General features: G+C 67.1%; 1 protein-coding gene across 3 annotated transcripts in view; it reads right to left on the reverse strand.

Moving 5' to 3' along the window:
- SEPTIN9 (septin 9) overlaps positions 1 to 18,671 on the reverse strand; it is a 118,983-nt gene that overhangs the window by 64,060 nt on the left and 36,252 nt on the right. Inside the window, exon 1 of one of the 3 annotated variants that reach the window (XM_079796814.1) lies at positions 6,390 to 6,632. The exons of the other annotated variants lie outside the window; for them this stretch is intronic. Coding sequence (XP_079652940.1) covers positions 6,390 to 6,444 — 55 coding nt within the window. The 5' untranslated portion in view covers positions 6,445 to 6,632. Of the gene's footprint in view, positions 1 to 6,389; positions 6,633 to 18,671 lie in introns of those variants that run through there. 3 annotated transcript variants of the gene reach the window in all.

Raw genomic sequence — 18,671 nt, forward strand, 5'->3', positions numbered from 1 at the left:
CCAGGAAGCCCTCCTGAACCGACCCGCTCCTGGGCTCACGCCCGGCCCTCAGAACCCAGCACAGAGCCGGCCGTTGGCTGGCGCCCACAGACAACTGCTGAGTCAACCAATGAGTGAGCACGTGCCACTGCTCTCGCACCCAGGACGGCGGGGCCAGCAGGGACCCCCACACCCGCTACTTCACAGCGCGCCCGCCGACCTCAGTGGGGGCACGGGGCAGGGACGGCGCAGAGGCCGGCGTGGTCTGGAGCCCGGACTGCTGCTCTCCCTGGAGACGACAGGGCTCTGCAGGGGACGCGGGCAGGGCCTGGCCTCTCAGGGAAAGGCCACCCACGTGGCAGGAGGGCCAGCGAGCCCTGCTCAGGCGGCTTCCTGTACCCCTCCACCCAGGGAGGGGCCAGCGGGCACCGGGAGAGCCGGGGAACCAGGCGCTGCCCTGGACGGTCCCACCACAAACACCTCCATCTCCCGGCCGGGCCTGGGGGAGGGGTGGCGGCAAAGGCCTGGATCCTCAGACCCACTCGCCCAGCCGGCCGGGGACTTGTCTCTCTTCCCGCCAAAAAGCAAGATGAGCCGGGTCCCTCCGGTACCCTCCCTCCGGCAGGCAGAGGGGGCTGAGGGGTGGCTCCCTTCCCCACTCCTCAGGCAGCCCCCCCCGCCGGGAGGTGCGGACGCCAGGCCCTGCCCCAGGGGACAGCGGGCAGCCCAGCGGCAGAGGGTCATGCTAGCTCCTCGAAGGGCAGGAGGCCGTGGGTGAGGCGACAGGAGAGCAGACACGGCTGCCCAGAGCCCATTCCAGCCCCTCCTGCGGAGCGAGGACACCGGGGAGAGGGGGACACAGCCCCCAGGAGCCCCCACGCAGTCTAAGCAAGACAGACCCACCCCCACCCACCCCATCCCTGCAGGACCTGGCCTGAGGCCCTGGGGTACCCCTGCCCCCTTGGTACCCAGGGAACAACTGTCGTCCAACCCCCATCAGACGGTCCCGCGATGCTACAGCCAGAGGTGTGGGTGGAGGGGGCTGGGGGACACCTGGCCGGCCTCCCTCCCCCACCTCACCCGGCGCGTGAAGGCAGGGGACGGGGACACGGGAGGCACAGAGCTGTGCCGGGAAGGGCACACCGCTGAGTTTAAGGCCGGGCCCCCTGGTTTTCTGGATTTTGCTACTGGGGTTGCTGTGGGCTTCCCAGCGAGCCCAGAGACACTGGGGTGGGGGGCTGGGACTACAGGGGACTCAGCTCCGGGGAGAGGCTGTTAGACTCGGGGACACGGGGAAGAGGGGGGACAGGGAGGCGAGAGGCAGGTCAGAGCCTGGCCCAGGCTCCCGCCTCCCGGGGTCCTGGCTCCGGACAGAGCGCGGGCGGGTGGGGGACTGGGGTGGGTGGGTACCCTCCTCTAAGCCAGGGCCCTGCTCTTGTCCCTCCCGCTCAGCGCTGGACACTGGCCACACGTGAAACACGACAACAAACTCGATGTCTCCAGAGCGTCTCCTGTCCGGCTGACGGCCTCCGGGCTCTGTCCCGACCAAATCAAACAGCCTGAGCCCCAAGGCCCGGGCGCAGGGGTGTCTGGGGGCCTGCGTGGCCAGAGGGATGACAAATCCTCAGGCTCCGGGCCTGTTCCAGAGAGTTCCTGCCTCATAAGCAACTCAGAGAGCCTCCAAATTTGGGAACAAACCGAGGGATTTGGAGAGAAAGCCGCCGTGTGGCTGTTTTTTCTCGGTGACTTTGTCACGACAAAGCGTAGGAACGCGTCTCCTGGCCGGGCTTCTGGGAGGAATCCAAAAATGAGGTCTGCCCCGCCCCCCCGTTGCCCAGAGGCCCCCACCCACCCCACCATTCTACACACACGGCCCTGCCCTTGGGGGTCGCCACGCAGCAAGGGGGCTCCTCCTTCCTGGGTTTGGAGGCCAACATGGATTCCTTGAGCTTGACCCCCGTCCCCCGCCCCCCCCCCGCTCCTCACTGGGGCTCTGTGCTCCCATCTGTACCCAGGCATCTGTACCCCAGGCGTCTGTACCCCAGGCATCTGTACCCCAGGAGTCTGTACCCCAGGCATCTGTACCCAGGCATCTGTACCCAGGCGTCTGTACCCCAGGAATCTGTACCCAGGAGTCTGTACCCCAGGAATCTGTACCCCAGGAGTCTGTACCCCAGGAGACTTGGAGCAGCAGGCCAGCCCACCCCCAGGCATGCAGCTGGGGAACCAAGGGGGCACCTGACCTCTGAGTGTGGCTCCCTGACCTCTGGGTGTGCCAGGAGGAAGAGGCGGGACCCTGCTCTGCTCGGCCAGCACCAGGTGTGAGGGCCGCGGCGCTCCGGGTGAGCTGGGCCACAGCGGCCGGCAGAGGAGGCTCCGGCTCCCACCGGGCAGCACGCAGCCCGCACATCGGTGTGTCCCTGAGGACGTCCGTCACCGAGGCCACAGGTCACCGCTCCTGCCCCGCGGGACAGCCCCCGCCCCCGACGTGGCCCAAGCAAGTGCCCACCATGTGCCTGCTGCCCACCCAGGGCTCGAACTCTGGTGGTGTGTTTTCCCTGGCACGGAGGCCCCAAGGTCCCCACCTGTGCCCAGCTCCCCGTGCCCTGGCGGGGAGCGGTAGAGAACTGAGATGGGACTGCTCTCCCCGCTGGGACCAGGCTCAGCACCACACGACCAGGACGGGCAGAGGCTGCTGGCAAGGACGCCCCTCCCAGACACCGGCTCCGGACCCCACTCCCCCCCACCGCCCTTCAGGAAGGCTGGGGCGGCAGAGCCCGGGCAGGTGGCCCACCACACCCACCCTCACAGTCCAGTCGTCAGCCCATGCCCTGTCTCTGTCCCCGCGGACGGCAGGCAGGCCTGTGCCCACCAGCTCTGAGGCCCTGGGGCAGGGTGGGAGGAGGCTGGGTCCAGCTCCCGGAGAAGGAAGCCTGTGACGGGGAGAGTGTGGCACGGCCCGGCTTGGCCAGGAGCCCGGGTAGCTGCCGGCCCCCCAGGGGTTGAGGGGGGCAGGATCCTCCAGGCCAGGGCTCTGGGGCCAGCGCGCTGGTCTGCTTCCCACAGACGCCGAGGACTTCCCGGATTCTTTCTCCGTGTGCAAATCTGGTCACAGCAAACTCTTCGGGGCCGGGCCCGCGGCCTGCCGCAGCGGGCGATAAGGACTTGGCCCGCGCTCTCTAAGGAACACACCGTCCACAGCCCAGAGCGAGATAGGGGCAGGGGTCACGCCCTCACACGGGTAGTGCCGGGGCCAAGGCCACCCCTAGGCCCGTTGGTGCCGGGACAAGTGGGAAATGAAACTAAAAATCACATCAGGAAAATACAAAGTACTCTCCTTGCCCTGCGTGGGGGTCCCGCAGAGCCCCGAGGTCACTGAGGGGGTCACTGAGGGGGGTCACTGAGGGCGGCCACTGAGGGAGGCCACGGCGGGGGCAGAGGTTCATGATCCCGGAGGGTGCCACCGCCCTCCCAGTCCCCGGGGACCTGCACCCGACAGACACATGCAACAAAGCAAACAGGCTACATCCCTGCGGCCTGGAGACGGCCCTGATGTCACCCCCGTCACGCCTGGGTCCTCGAGGGCGGGGACAGGCGAGGAATCAGGTGATAAAAAAAGGTGGGCACTCCGCAGGGCAGGGGGCAGATGTGCCCAGAACGTGGGGCACCAGCCAAATTTTAACTCAGGGCACCCACTCCACACACACCCACCGCCCCCCCACACACACACAGCAGGGCAGCTTCCTGTCTGCCCCCAGCACCCACTGCACCCCAATGCCAGGGAGCTGCCCTGCACGGCATGTTACCGGCCTGGATAACACCACCCCGGCCCGCATCCCCGGACACGCTTTGGCCCGTGGCAGGACGCCAGGCTGCTCGGACTGAAACTTGCCCCCGGGGCCCGGTGGCTCAGAACTCGCCCTGCTGAGGTGGTGGCGCCTCACGTCACGCAGCCGAGGCCGAGCTGGGGGCTCCCTCCCGCCCCTTTCTCCCTGTCCTGCAGAGAGCGACTCCGCGTGGGTGACCACGGCCAAGGCCCCCAGAACACACCCTCGCTCTTGTGGGAGGACCTGTTAGTCCAGCTGCCTCCCCGGATGGCCCAGGCTCCAGGCGCGAATGCCTGGCCCTCCACAGCCACTGCCACAGCCACGGCCACAGCCACAGCCACGACCGGCCCCTCCTTATGCCCCGGCCCCGGCAGACCGGCTCACTCTGGCTCCCCTGCCTGCACGGCTGCCCTGACCGGAGGCTGTCCTGCCTCCACAGCCAAGGTCTGACTTTCCCTCAAGGTCGGCCTCCTCCATGAGCGCTCCAGTGGTCGGCCAGAGCGGCCTTCCCCTGCCCTGTCACCCACTGTCGCCCTGGGCCGTGCCCTCTTCTCCATCCGAGGCTGGCAGCCCCCACCCCCAGCGTCACCCCAAGCTCCGGGGACGTGCAGGGAGGCCGGGTGTCTGGTCTCGCACACATGCAGGACGCCGGGGCTCGAACGCCGGAACCCCCATCCTCAGAGCACGTCGGACTCTCCAGGGCACACCTGGAGACTGATGCACACGGGGCACGGAGGGTTCGAGGCCCCGTGCCCCAGCCCTCCGGAGACCTCCGTCTGGAGTCACAAGGCTGCCAACTGCTGCCCTAGGATGGTCTCAATGAGGCCATTGTCTCCGACCAAATTAAAGGGTCAAGGAGCCGTGGGGAGGCCGCCCCCCGCCGCGGAGGCTGCCGGCATCTTCAGCTGGGACAGCCGGCGGGTGGGGGGGGACCCCGAGGCAGAGGCACTCGCAACCTACAACCTACGTGAAAAGAACTGTGACAGCTGTTGGACCACACGACCCCCAAAGCTCCACCTCCCCATCCTGCCTCAGGGCGCATGGAACCATCCCTCCCCGAAATCCCAGCACCCTGCTTTGGGGCAGGGACCGCCAGCTGACCCAGTCCTGGCCACGGCCACAGGGAGAGCTGTGCGACCTGAAGGGGGCGCCCTCGGGCATCCGGGACGTGAAAAGGCCTTGAGGGGTGGCGGGAGAGCAGCAGCTGCGCAGGGGAGCAGGCAGGTCAGTCCGGGAGCCCCCAGGATGAGCACGCGCCAAGGTGTCCACCGCCAGGCACAAGCCAGCCCGCTCTGCAGCCCCTGACCTGCCTGGCTGTTTCTCAGCTGGTCTGAGTGTTCCCACCGCCAGGCCAGCCCCTGGCACCCTCATGTCCGCACAGGCGGGCGGGCCACAGGACAGCAAACACCCCCGAGCCGGCCAGGGCAGGCCCCACCCAGAATCACCATGGCGGGGCCCTGCGTGGGTCCAGCCAGGCTCTGGTTCCCAGACGTACCCCCCGCAAACGGGCCAGACCCAGGTGGGCCATGTGAGCCGCTGGGCTCTGGCCAGCCAGGTCCCAGCGCTGGTTCTGCCCCTGACGGGTGGAGGACCTCCGGGCTTGGCCTCCAGCCCAGCCTCCCCTACCCCAGCCCACCAGAGGGCTCTGCCCAGGGCTGCCGGGGAGCCCCTCGGAGGGGCGGGGGCTCCAGCCCCCACAGAGGCAGACCCGCCTTCAGAAAGCGGCCGAGTGCGGGGACTATTGTGTGAGCTTCCCTCCCAGCACTTTATTTACTCCCCAGGACGCGGGGCCACGGGTGTCACGAGGACGCACGAAAGCGCGCGCATGCAGACACAGCACTCACACACACACACACACTCACACACACACACACACACACACTCACACACACACACTCACACACACACACTCAGGCCCAAAGCCAGGAGGCCGGACGCACTCGCAGGGAGAAGCCCCCCTGCCCCCCAAGTCTCTCCACACTTCGTGAACCCCGGAGGGGAGTGGGGGCCAAAATGCACTCCCTACCCGCACGCAGGCCCCCCTCCCCACACAGCCCGACTCCGGGAGGCCGAGGATGTCCCAGGCGCGGATGCGGGCCGATGGGGCGCCCCCCAAGACCTCTCCGGGCCCACGGGGCGGCCTTCCCCCGCCCGGACTCGGCTCAGCCCAGGCCAACACTGGTTTGGGGGAGGGGGCTGCCCTCCCCGGGGAGCGCGGGGGCGGGGAACCCACTGCCCCGACCGCCCGCGGGGCGCAGGGCCGAGTGGACTTGGAGGGCCCCCGGGAGCGCCGGCAGCCGGAGCCCGAGGGCGGGGCTGAGCGGCGCGGAGAGGGCACCGCGCGCCGGGGTCCCGAGGAAGCCCGCGCCCTCCCGGCGGCCGGCGCGCACCCCCACAAACAACAATAAAAGGAAGGAAGCCGGAGGCAGCGGTCCCCGCACCGGGTCCTCCACGTAAGCGACGCGGGGCGGGGCGGGGGGCGCGCGGCGGGAGGGCGCCCCATCGGGGTCCCGCCTCCCCCTCCACGCCACCCTCCCGTCCGAGGGGCCCCGAGCGCTCCCGCCGCCGGCGGCACCCACCCACCTTCGAAGTCCGAAATGATCCCGTCCAGCTGCGCGTTGACCGCGGGGTCGGACATGGTGGCTGGCGGGCGGCGCGGAGGGCGGCGAGGAGGAAGCGCCCGGCCGGCGAGCTGCTGGGGCGCCCGCCCGCCTCCCGCTCCCGCTCCCGCTCCCGCCTGCAGCGCTGGCGGCGGAGCCCCTCGGCCCGCGGGCTCTGCTGAATGAATGGGGGAGGCGGGCGGGCGCCGGCCTCCCGCTCCTGGCGCCCCCGCCCCGCTCCGCCCCCGCCTCCCGGGCGGATCAGGTTCCCGCACCCTGGCCCGGCCTCCCGGGCTCGCACTGGCTGCTCCGCCCGCCTGTCAGCGCCGAGTCCTGGGGGGCTGGGGCGCGCGCTGCCGCCGCGGGACGGGCTGAGTCCGGGGCGCTCGACCCGAGGGCCCCCCTTCTCCCCGCCTGGCCCACGCCCAGGGGACGGCGATGGACCGGGCCGGCCCCCCTCCCCCGCCCCCCGCCCGCTGCAGCCAGATGTGGGCGGATGTGGAGGCGGGCAGCGGACGCGGGGGCGGTGCCGAGGGGGAGCGCACTCCCCTGCCCCGGGGCGCAGGCTCCTGCTGCGGGAGCTGGGTTGACGCGAGCAAACAAAGTTGGCCGCCGCCTTCCCTCGCTCCCGGCGCCGACGAGGTTAACGCGGGCTGGCGGCCCGCAGGGTCCCGGCCGGCTGGCGGAGAGCCAGCGGGCGAGCGCCAGAAGGACTCACGTGGCCCGGAGGGGGACCCCCCTCCAGCGACTCCCCACCCCCGCCCTTCCACCCAGGGTCGCTCCTGCACTCTCTGGGAGGGGGCGCTGGCCCGGCAGGGGCCTGGGGCGGGGATGGAGCCCCTGTCACAACAGCCAGAGGGGTGCCTCCCCATCCCCACCAAAAGGGGCATCTCTATGTGGCGCCTAGACCCGGTCCTGGTCCGGCCCTGGTTCTTAGATGCGGAGAGAAGGATGGGGAGGCAGGAGGCTGCCGTGGGGCAGGGACTTCTACGCGTCTCCATCCCTCCAGCGAACACCCATGAACCCTGTTACCTAGCGGGCAGGCAGGTCCTAGGGGCGGGGGCGACAGGATGAGTTGGGACTTGAGAAGCACCAGGATCAAGCCCCCAAGAAGGGCCATCCGGGTCTGGCACTGACAGCTGGGGGGGGGATGGGCTTGGGGGGCTGGTCCCCCCCCCTCCATTGGCTGAGCCTGTTAGACGCTCCTGTCTGCCCCTGGTCCCCTCACTAGCTTGGACCCACTGCCTCTGCCTACAGTGGGGGCAGCGGAGAATCCACAGCGTGGAGGGAGCCCTGGGTGCCGGTGGGCCACTCGGCCACAGCTCCATAGGTGGGCACCCGAGGGCCCCCACAGCGCCTCCTAGCGCTCAGGTTGGTCACCGCCACTCCCCGCCCTCCACCCCCAGGTCTGAGGTGCAGGGGATGCTGAGGCCCGGACCGCCCAGGTGAGCGGGCCTCGGGCTGAGCACGCGCTGGCTCCCCGGGGCTCTCCTCACAGCGAAAACCGAGTCCTTCCTTTCTAAGGAGGGCAGCCGCGCCCGCCCTCATGCTTGGGATATTTTGAACTATTTTCAACCCAGTGAGTTTGTGGACGCCGAGCAGCAAAACCACAGACATTTCAGATGCGCACACACCCTCGTCGGCCCGGGAGCCCAGGTTCCAGAAACGGAGTCGCGCCTGTCATCCCCACCAGCCGGGGACCGCGGTCTGAACCCCAGCACCTGGGCCTGCTCCACCGCTCCCACCGGCTGGGAAGCCGGTCCCCCTGTGGTTGGGAGCTGGGTGGTCCCCTGCCCCTAACCACAAACACAGCCGCCTGGGAAGACGTGGGGGCCCTGGGTGGCATCCAGCCTGGGCCACAGCGCTATGCTCCCGTGTTTCCATAAAAAGCACCTGCAGAGGGTAGGCACGCCCGTGCGATTGTCCTCGCAGAGAGCTGGCCGGGCTCCCCGAGACTAGCCTCGGGTCAGCGTATTGTGCGCGACGCCCTGCCATTCTCGGCTGAGCTAAATATACGTGGGCTTATCTCCGTGGGGACCGGGCCAGGGTGCACGCCTCCCCGAAATGCTCCCCCCCTATGGGAGCCCACGGGACAATGGCAGGAAGGAGTCGCCCTTCGAGGCCAGAAGGCGCCCCCTGTTGGCCTGACTGCTCCCGAGCCCGCCCAGTCCGCCCCCTGCCTGTAGCCCTTGGCACTGGAACCACGGGGCCACGGCCGCCAGGCCCGGGCACCTGAGGGGAGGGGTTTCCGACGCTCCCCAGGAAACCCAGCCCAGCACTTAGCCACACTCCTCCGGGCCAGGAAGTCCCCCCTGGTATCTAACCAACTGCTCTAATTGTACATCACTTACTTCCTCTTCTTCCCCGGTCCTCGGAGGAGATGGGAAACAGCTGGCGCCACCCTTCAAGGAATAATTATCCTCCAACGGGGCGGTCCGGCCACTGCGCGGCCTTCCCCCTGCGCTGCAGCCACCCGGAGGCCCTGTAATCATCCCCGCCTTTGATCACTTCCAGGGCCCTGTCCAATCTGGGGCTCCAGGACCTGAATAAGGCCCCGCCCCCTTTCCTGGGGCCTGAGCAGCCAGGGCCAGGGGCTGGCTGAAGGGTCCCGGCAGGGCCCCGGGCAGATAAAATCAGCAGCCGCAGCAGAAAGAGGAAAAAGAGCTTCAATGTGGCAAGAAACCGACAATGGCGAGGCCTTTGCCTTCTGGGATGGCGCACACATACACACAGCAGCACCCCCCGCCCCCCCCAGGCCACGGGAGAAGGGAGGCCACCCACAGGCCTGGCCCCGGGGAAGGTGTGATTAGAGGGGCCGCCTACCTCCCAGGTCCACCATGACTTGTCGTGGGGTGAAGGGTGGCCCCCGAAAGATAGAGCCCCCGAACCTCAGGATGCGGCCTGATCTGGCGGGAGGATCGTGGCAGAGGTGATTAAGACAAGGACCTGCAGCGAGGGTCAGTGCCCTGGAGAGGGGTGGGCCCTGAACCCCAGGACGGGGTCCTGCAGGACTGAGGACACACGGACGCAGAGAGGCCGCGGGAGGCGGGCAGAGCCTGGAGGGATGCGGCCACAAGCCAGGGACCCCCTGGGACCCAGAAGCTGGAAGAGACAGAAGGATCCTCCCCTGAGCCTTCGAGGGAGCGGGCCCTGCCCACACCGAGTGGGGGCTCGGGCCTCCTGAACGGGAGAGTGTGTTTCTGCTTTGTTCAGCCCCCCGGTTTATGGTCCTTTGTCATGGCAGTCCCCCCCCCCACACACACACACACACACACTAATACAGAGGTCAGGCTCCGGTCTGAGTCATTTCTTTTTGTTGTTGTTAACCCTCACCCAGGATATTTCCCACTGACTTTAGAGAGAGGGAAGGAGAGGAACATCGATGTGTTTGAGAGAAACACATCCATTGGTTGCCTGCCTCCTGCACATGCCTTGACCAGGGCCCAAGCCGGGGAGGAGCCTGCAACCGACGTACGTGCCCTTGACCGGAATCGAACTCGGGACCCTTCAGTCCACAGGCCGACGCTCTGTCCACTGAGCCACACCAGCCAGGGCCTGTCCGAGTCATTTCTTTAGGTCAAAGCTGCATCTCCCAACGATGTCTAATCAGCCACAGACCTGGTCCCAGGACACAGGCTGCCCCACGCGGCCGTCCTAAGGGCAGTGGGGGGAAGCAGGCGGCGGGGGTGGGGGGGCATTAAAGGCACAGCCTGAAATCCACTGCAGCCTTCCTGGGAATGGAAGGAGCGGCCGGGTGGAGTGAAGCTCCAGCCTGGGAGAGAGGGCGGCGGGAGGAAGCGGTGGGCGGGAGCAGCCCTTTGGCACGCACACCAGCATCCATGACCCCAGCTCCCGGGGACCTGGGGGGGCTTGGGCAGCAGAGGGAGGACGGCGGCTGCTTGCCCAGCCACTCGGGGCTTTTGGACAGGACACCCCATGAAGGGGTGCCTCTGTTTTGTCACAGACCAGGGCTCCCCCGGGGCAGGGGCCATGCGGTCGCAGCTCTGCCTGGGCCTGGCGCACAGTAGGGCCTCCCTGAGCTCCAGAGCCTTGGAGCCATCGGCCACTGGACCCTCCCCATCCCCCGACGCCCTCAGCCCTCCACCTCCAGAGACCGCACCCCCCATCCAAGCCACCGGCGAGGTCCTAACTCCGGAGCATGTCTGCTCTGACCCCGAGGTGCCGCCCCCAGTTCAAGCCCCCCCTCCAGGGGTCAGCTGACCGGCACTCTGGGGGTCACACACCAACACCACCGGCTTTGCAGAATCTGCCTTTTCTGGGGTGCAAATGCCCTTGGCTGCCGTCCAGCTGGCAGCGCGCCCCCTTGAGGCTGGCGCTGGGAGGGCGTGCAGGCCCCACGTGCGGCGGCCAGAGGTGGGGGGGGGGGGAGGGCAGGGCTGGCGGGCACAGGTGATGGCTGGCTGGATGCAGCAAATGCGGAGGGAGTGGGAGGGTGGCGCCCTCGGCACCTTTGCTCTGATGGAAGTACTTGTAAGTTATTGAGTTACATTACGTAAGCCTCAGACGTGATTTCACTTTCTCTAGTCGAGCAGTGCATTTCTTTATGGTGGTAACAAATAGAAAAGTCGCCACTTTAACCGTTTTTTGGCGTTTTTGGTTTTTTGGGTTTTTTCCTCCCATTCTGTGTTTCTTTGCTTTCTTTTATTTTTACCATTTTTTTTCTAAATATGTTTTTATTGATCTCAGAGAGGAAGGGAGAGAGAGAGAGAGAGAAACATCAATGGTGAGAGAGAATCATGGATCGGCTGCCTCCTGCACGCCCCCCACTGGGGATCGAGCCCACAACCCAGGCATGTGCCCTGACCGGGAATCGAACCGTGACCTCCTGGTTCATAGGTCAATGCACACCCACTGAGCCACGCCGGCCGGGCATTTTAACCATTTTTAGTGCACAGCCAAGTGGCACTAAGTCCATTTATGTTGTTGTGCAGCCGTCACCACCCTCATCTCCAGAACGTTCCTCATCTTCCCAAACTGAGACTCTGTCCCCATCAAACACTCACTCCCCATCCCGCCCCCCTTAGACCCTGGCACCCTCCCTTCCACTTTCTCTCTGCGGGTTGGACCCCTCTGGGCCTCCTGTAAGTGCGCCCTGCATGTGTCCTCCGCGTCCGGCCGCTGGCACGGAGGGTGGCGCGCTCAAGGTTCCGCCGCGTCCCGGCAGGCGTCGGGATTCGCTCCCCCTCGGGCAGCTGTGAACACGGGCACGCCCGTCTCTCTGAATCTCTACTTTCCATTCTTCTGAGCATTTACCCAGAAGTGGGATCACGTGGCAAGTCTATGATTTCATTTAAAATAACTTATATAATTTTTAAGTGTTGTCTATTTTATAAAATGTAAGTGATGCAGTTTACATAATATGCCATTCAAACGTTCATCATGGCTGTGCTTTAACGACCAGCTCACAGAACGCCTCCTAACTGAAGTGGGGCCTCCTCGCCGGCCTCCGCCCAGAGCTCAGGGGGCCGGGAAAGGCCTGGTCCCGGCTCCTCGGCGTCACCTGGCTACTGGCATGTCCGACGGGCTGTGATCAGCAGAGTCGGAAGTCTGGGCCCCACGGGCTCGGGGAGTGAGCACCCAGATACGCTTCTTCCCATGATTCCTATTTTACTCCCGATCATTCCTGCTTCACGGAGTCCCACCCCCCTGTGTTCCTCCCCAGCCCCCCAAACAGGGCTTGGGAACCGGCTAAAGTCCCCCGACTTCCCAGGGGCCACCTGAGGCTGGATGCACAGAGATGGGTAGGAGACGCCCAGCGTCCCCCCCCGCCCCCCCCCCCCCCCACACACACACCCCGTGGCTGACACCCCCTGGTCCTCCCAGCGGCTCCGCAGAGCCACACCGGGCCTCTGAGGAGGGCCAGCCTGGGACCAAGCAGTCTCGGAGCAGCAGGCGGCTGTGCCAGCCCGCAGCGCCCTGCCCGCTGCCAGGAGGCTTGGCTGCGCCACTACCCGCAGGACAGGCTGTCCCTGTGCCGCCTCCTGCCAGTGCCCCGCAGGCACCCTGCTCCCCGCGGAGGCTGCCGGCTGCTCACGCTGCAGTGCGGCCGGGCTGAGTCACCAGCTGCCCCAGTTCCACGTCAGCCAGCGGGAGAGGGAAGGCCAGCGGCCCTCGAGGCCACACTTATTACAGTCACCGCAGTGACCGAGGCGACGTCGTCTCTGGGCGGCTGCTGCCCGCCAGCGCCCTTGGGCCTCGGCCATGTGACCTAACAATGCCCCTGCCCACTGCCCTGGCGACGCCCAGCAAGGGGGAGAAAAGGGGGCTGGCAGCCAGTCACCACGGGAGGGCAAGGAGGCAGGGGACCCCCCCCCCCCGCGTCCTCACCTTCCAGAAGGGTCACTGCACCCACAGCCCCGTGGGAATCCACCTCCATGCCAGGCCCCTAAACGCCCATCCGCCCCGGCCTTGTGTACCTCCGTGTCAGGGAGCTCAGCGCCGATCACTGCTTCCTCTATCTGCGGCCAGTTTGGACCACTGACCATAAAGGTAGAGCTAGAGAGAGGGGGAGAGAGAGAGAGAGAAGGGGGGAGGGGAGGGGTGGGGAGGGGAGGGGAGAGGAAGAGGGAGAGAGAGGGCAAGAGGGGGAGGGAGAGGGGGAGGGACAGGGAGAGGGGGAGGGGGAGAGAGGGAGAGAGAGAGAGAAGGGGGAGGGGAGGGGAGAGGGAGAGGAAGAGGGGGAGAGAGGGGAAGAGGGGGAGGGGGAGAGAGAGAGCGAGAGGGAGATGGAGGGGGAGAGGGGGAGGGGGAGGAGGAGAGGGAGAGGGAGGATGAATGAAGGTCAGCCTGAGGGTAGCTTTGCCCACGGAAGGGCATCCACCTGGCTCTCTCCCAGGCTGGAAAGGCGGACACGCGGCGGGATGTGCGGGTTCCTGCAGCTGGTTCGCGGGGCCAGGACTGAAACACCTACCCCTCCATCTGAGGAGGGGACCGAGGCACCGGCCCGGGAGTGTTGGGGGACAGCATCGCCCACGCGTCCCCAGCAAGGACAGAAACCTGCCTCTGGAGCCGCCGCGGGCCCCGGAAGAGACCTGGTCTCCGATGGAAGGTCACTGTGAGGGAAAGCCGGACACCAGCCCGCAGAGCCGGGACTCCGGGAGCCTGAGCGGGAGGCGGCGGCAAGTGTCTAGGCTAAAGCCCCCAGCTTCCGGCTCTGTCCCCTCCGCAGCCATGGCCTGGGACCCCGGGGGCTGCCCCCAGAGGCCGTCCAGGGTCCGAGGGGGAGGGGAGAGGGCTGGGCCGCCGTGGCCCCGCAGGGCACCCCGGTGTTTAGGGACAAAAGTGAGCGGGGTCCCTGCCCCAGGGAAGGACGGAGAAGGAGGGAGTGGCCCACGCCAGCAGGGTCTCCCCACCGCCCAGCCCACCAGGCGCGGAGAGCGGGTTCTGTGCCTGGACGTGCCCTGGCCCGCTGCCACCCAGGGAGAGTGGCGGGGACCCTGGAGCCTTGGGAACAGACAGCTCCGCGTGGGAGGAGGCAGGAAGCGGGGTGCCCGCCCCCCGACAATCTGGTACTGCTTTGCTGCATAACGAACTCCCCCCACCCTGAGCGGGTGGAAGCCTGAGCCTCAATGCGCTGTTTGTCCTGCGTGTGACGTGGCCGGGGACGTGATGGCTTTGCTATGAAGGCACTCACCCCGCCGGTCCCCTCCCTTCCCCCTGCATGAGTCACTGGCCGTGACTCGGCCCAGCCTTTGCCAGAAGTCCGCCTGCTCCGCCTGCTCCGGCTGCTCCCGGGGCTGCGGCTGGGCCCTGAGGAGAGGGGCCAGGACGAAGGACACAGGCTGCCCAGCCCTGGGTCTGGGGCCCACGCAGCTTCCCATGGACTCTGTATCGGGGTGCCCCTTCAGCAAGGGGAAGGCCCCTCTGTGTCTCTGGTTCCTGGGGACCCGGGCAGCCAAGGCCTACCGGTGTGGGGACAGGCAAGCTCCCGGGAGACTCGGGAAGCAACGTGGAACCTGGCCAGCGAGCCGGACAGGACAACCCAAGGCCCCGGGCCAAGGACCTCCTTCCCTCCTCTGGGGCGGGGCCCCGAGTCAGACACGGCGTGGGGCGCCCATCCAGAGGCGGAAGGGACGATGAGCATCAGCCCTCGGGTCCCCCAGCAGCCCTGCCGGCCAGGTGGCCCCCTCCTCACACAGCTGTCCGCTAGAGAGCCATCTCTCCCCTCAGGACAGGGCCCGCTCCTGGTCTCAGGGGCCAGGGCGTCCAGTCTCCGTGGCTTGTCCCATCACCAGACCACAGACCTGCCCTGGGCCGCAGCTCCGCCCAGGTGAGCGCACTCTGGAGCCGGGGCCGGCCGGGAGGGCAGGACGGGCAGGGGATCGCCTGGCGAGCCGCAGCCGCCGCACAGAGGGAAACGGACCTGCACACCAGCCCACGTGCGGCCTGTGGCGCCACGGCATCGTCTTCAAGCGGGTCACACGGACGCGCTCGGCCGTGAGTCACCACGGTCGGCATCTGCGGAGGCCGTGGCCATGCTGCCGCTGGAGAGGAGCCCGCCTGGTGCATATGCTCAGCTGGGGTGCAAGGCCCAGCTGGTGTGCAAGGGCCAGCCGGTGTGCAAGGGCCAGCCGGTGTGCAAGGGCTAGCCAGGGGTACAAGGGCCGACTGAGAGGTTTCTACTTGATTGTGAATAATCCCGAGCATTTTTAGGAAACAGTGTAGGGCTGACCCACTGGGGACCTAAAACCTCAGACACGTGTCCCCTTCCTGCAGCAGCGGGTCTCTCTCCTAGCACCCACCCTCTCAGGACACACCCGCGGGCGCTGCCCAGCCCGCAGGCCTCCGCATGTCCCCGTCCGTCCCTACATCACCAGGTCTGAGCCGGAGGAGGTGATGTTCAGGTGGTGACTGGGGACAAAGCCAGGTCTTCACACGGAGGGAGCTCCGTCCGGTGGGAACCGCCGGTTAAAACAGAGGTCGGCCCGGCACCCCTCAGGCCGGTCCCGCTGAGCCGGCGCCCTGGGAGCGGTGGGCGCCCTGCGCTGGTGCAGGGGGGGCTCGCGGTCTGCCCACTGCCGTGGTGTAAACACACCACACGGCCGACCGCCCACACGCTGCCGCACGGCCGCCGTGGACACAGACTTGGAAGGGACGCGCACTCCCCCGGTGGACGCTCTCAGGTAAGTGGAGCGGATTCTTCCAGAACACGCTCTGCGGCGGCACAGCTCGCTGTCTGAGGAGTGGGAGGTGTGGAGAGTGAGGCTGGGATACGTCCTATGGTAACGACTCCACGGGTAATAAGAAAGATCACGGCAACTCTGAAGTCAGAGAATAAAAATAGGGTGGCCACGTGGCCGATGGAAGGATGCGGGGCGGGCGGGCGAGCCAGCATGACGCGGCGTGCACGGGAGAAGCTACGTGACGCGCACAGGGCTGTGCGCTGTACGATGTTCCCGACCCGGCTGCGTGTGTTCTCAGAAAACGCAGGGAGGAGAGAGCCAATGGGGAGCCACTCTCACTGCTGGAGCGAGGGCAGACCCCCCAAACACGGCCGTGGGGTGCCTCCCCCTCCCCCTCCCCTCTCCAGGCCGCAAGGAGGACGCGGACTGAGCATGCTCGCCTCACAGGGTCCAAGTCCCCGCTTCCCCATCCGCCCACCTCTCCCTGCGGGGCCGGGGACATGCTACAGGGGCTGGGCCAGCCCGATGCCAGCCTCCTCCCTGTCCTCCTGGGCGCAGCGCCTGGCATAGGACAGATGCCGAGGACGACAGCCCCTCCGCCCAGCAGCCTGGCCAGCCGCCCAGCTGACACTTCTGGACCAACGGCCATGCCCTGGTGACCCCTAAGTGACCCCTGGTGACCGCCAACATCCTAAGTCATAAATACAGCCCCTGGCGAACGTCTCAATGGCTTCCTCTCCCACCCTGGTCCCTCCTGCCGCCGCCCCGGGGTCTTCGAGCTCCTTCCCGGAGTTGTGCCTCCTCAGGCCGCCCCGGCCCTCCAGGCAGGGAGCCCCCACTCTGTGCCCACGAAGGAGTCCCCACTTAGAGTACCAGAGAGAGGAGGGGCCTGGAGGGACCACTGAGGGCCCAGTGGCAGCGCCGTGGTGGTGCGGGGGGGAGGGGAGGAGGAAGGAGGAGGAGGGAGGAGGGAGGAGGAGGAGGAAGGAGGAACACTGCCTTCCTGAGGCTGGGAGCCGGCCCTCCCCTCCACGCAGCACCTGCATTACCACCTCCTTTCATCCTCCCCTCCCTCCCCACGGCGCCTCCCCGCGGCCCCCACAGAAGCACGGGTGCACCAGGCCTGCCAGGCCCCCAGGTGGCAGTGGGCTCGCTGCGACGGGAGCTCAACCTGCCCGCGTCCATCCACCTGGACCTAAACGGCGCCAGGGCAGCCAGGGCCGGGCGGGGAGCCCCTGGGAGGCCCGGAGGCAGGGAGGCCAGGCCGGAGGCAGATGCCAGCTCCTGCGTGGGCGCCCACTGGTGTCTGTGCACGAATGAGCCACGACGCAGACCAGTCTCCCCACGCGGACCTGGTGGGCAGCCTGGGCTTGGTCCCCCAAGACGGGGGGCCCTTGCTGGGGGGTGCTGGGCGTCCCAGGTCCAGGACCGCCTCCCCGCAGGGGGGACGCGGCCCGAGTTACTCGAAGATTCCTCCCACGCGGCTTTTCTTCTGAGGACGGAAACTCAGAAGCTGCCGTGGGAGGGGGGCGCCGGAGAGCTTCCGACCCCGAGGCGGTTCTGCACGCGCCCCCCTGAGGCCCTTCCCCGGGGAGGACCACCGCACGTGGACGTGGGTCTCCCCACCAGGCGGGAGCGTCGGGTGCCCATGTCCCTCGATTCACGTCTAGGCGCTTTGCACGCCGCCGTGGGACACACACCAACAGCCACAGCAGCTGACAACCCCCCCCCCCCCCCCCCCCCGCGAGGGACCCATGGTCCAGAGCGGAGGCTTGGACGCCACGCTCGGGCCGGCGGCGGGGGCCGGGGAGGGGGCCGGGTGCACGGGCCCCCGGGCAGCTCTTCTCACACATGCGGCTGACAATCACCCACACATCCGTGCCGGGGCCTGGCGCGCGGCCCGCCAGCCACAGGGCGCTGGTAATCCCCAGCTGTTCTCCTGACGCCGCTCAGAGACGCTGTCCAACGCAGGACAGAGAGGTCACTGTTTTCAAGGTCACACACCCCGAACGGGGACGCTGGGCCAGGGGATGGAGACAGGCGTTTGGGCCAACGCCATCCGCTCTCAGTCATTCCTGTCAACGGGGCCGCAGGCACCCAGTCATTCTGCATTTTTAAAATGTATATTTTTATTGATTTCAGAGAGGAAGGGAGAGGGAAAGATAGAAACTTCAATGATGAGCCCTGACCGATTTGGCTCAGTGGATAGAGCGTCGGCCTGCAGACTGAACGGTCCTGGGTTCGATTCCGGTCAAGGGCATGTACCTTGGTTGTGGGCACATCCACAGTAGGGGGTGTGCAGGAGGCAGCTGATCGATGTTTCTCTCTCATCGATGTTTCTAACTCTCTATCCCTCTCCCTTCCTCTCTGTAAAAAATCAATAAAACATATTTTTTTAAAAAGAAACATCCATGATGAGAATCACTGATCGGCTGCCTCCTGCATGCCCCCCCCACTGGGGATCGAACCCGCAACCCAGGCAAGTGCCCTGACCGGGAATTGAACTGTGACCTCCTGGTTCATAGGTCGACGCTCCACCACTGAGGCAGCGGGCCGGGCCACTCAGCGTTTTTATTGAGCAGCCGCGTGAGCCAAGCGGCGCCCATGCGGATACTGCGGCTCACGGGAGGCCGTCTCGGTCCCTTCCTGGGCCTGACGGAACGTGGAGCACCGGGCGGCTGGAGGCACACGGACTGGACACGCCTCCTGGTTTGGCTGAATTATTAGCTGGTGGGGTCCAGGCACGTTACGCGCCGTCTCTGAGCCTCCATCTCCCTGCAAAGGGCAGCGCTCGCGCCCGCCGCGCCGGGCCTCGGCGAGGTCATGTCTGCAGGCACCGCCGGCCTGGGTCGTCCCTCCCTCCACACGCTCTGCGGGCCACCCTCAGGCAGCACCTTATCCGGCCCGTTCTGCGGGGCAGGGGCCTGGCAGCGGGGCAGCGGGGCCCTCAGCTGCTCCTCCCAAAGCTTCCCCGGGAGGAACCGTCAGCTCACATGTCATTTCCTCGCCTGACAGCTGCCCGGAGCCTCGGTCCACAAGCCGCATGGCAGGAGGGGCTGTGGGAGTGGGCTTGAACCTGACCGTGACCTCCAGGGACTAAGGGGTCACTCAGCCGTCCCTCC

The sequence above is a fragment of the Cnephaeus nilssonii genome (assembly GCF_951640355.1).
Source record: "Cnephaeus nilssonii genome assembly, chromosome: 19".
Taxonomy (NCBI): domain Eukaryota; kingdom Metazoa; phylum Chordata; class Mammalia; order Chiroptera; family Vespertilionidae; genus Cnephaeus; species Cnephaeus nilssonii.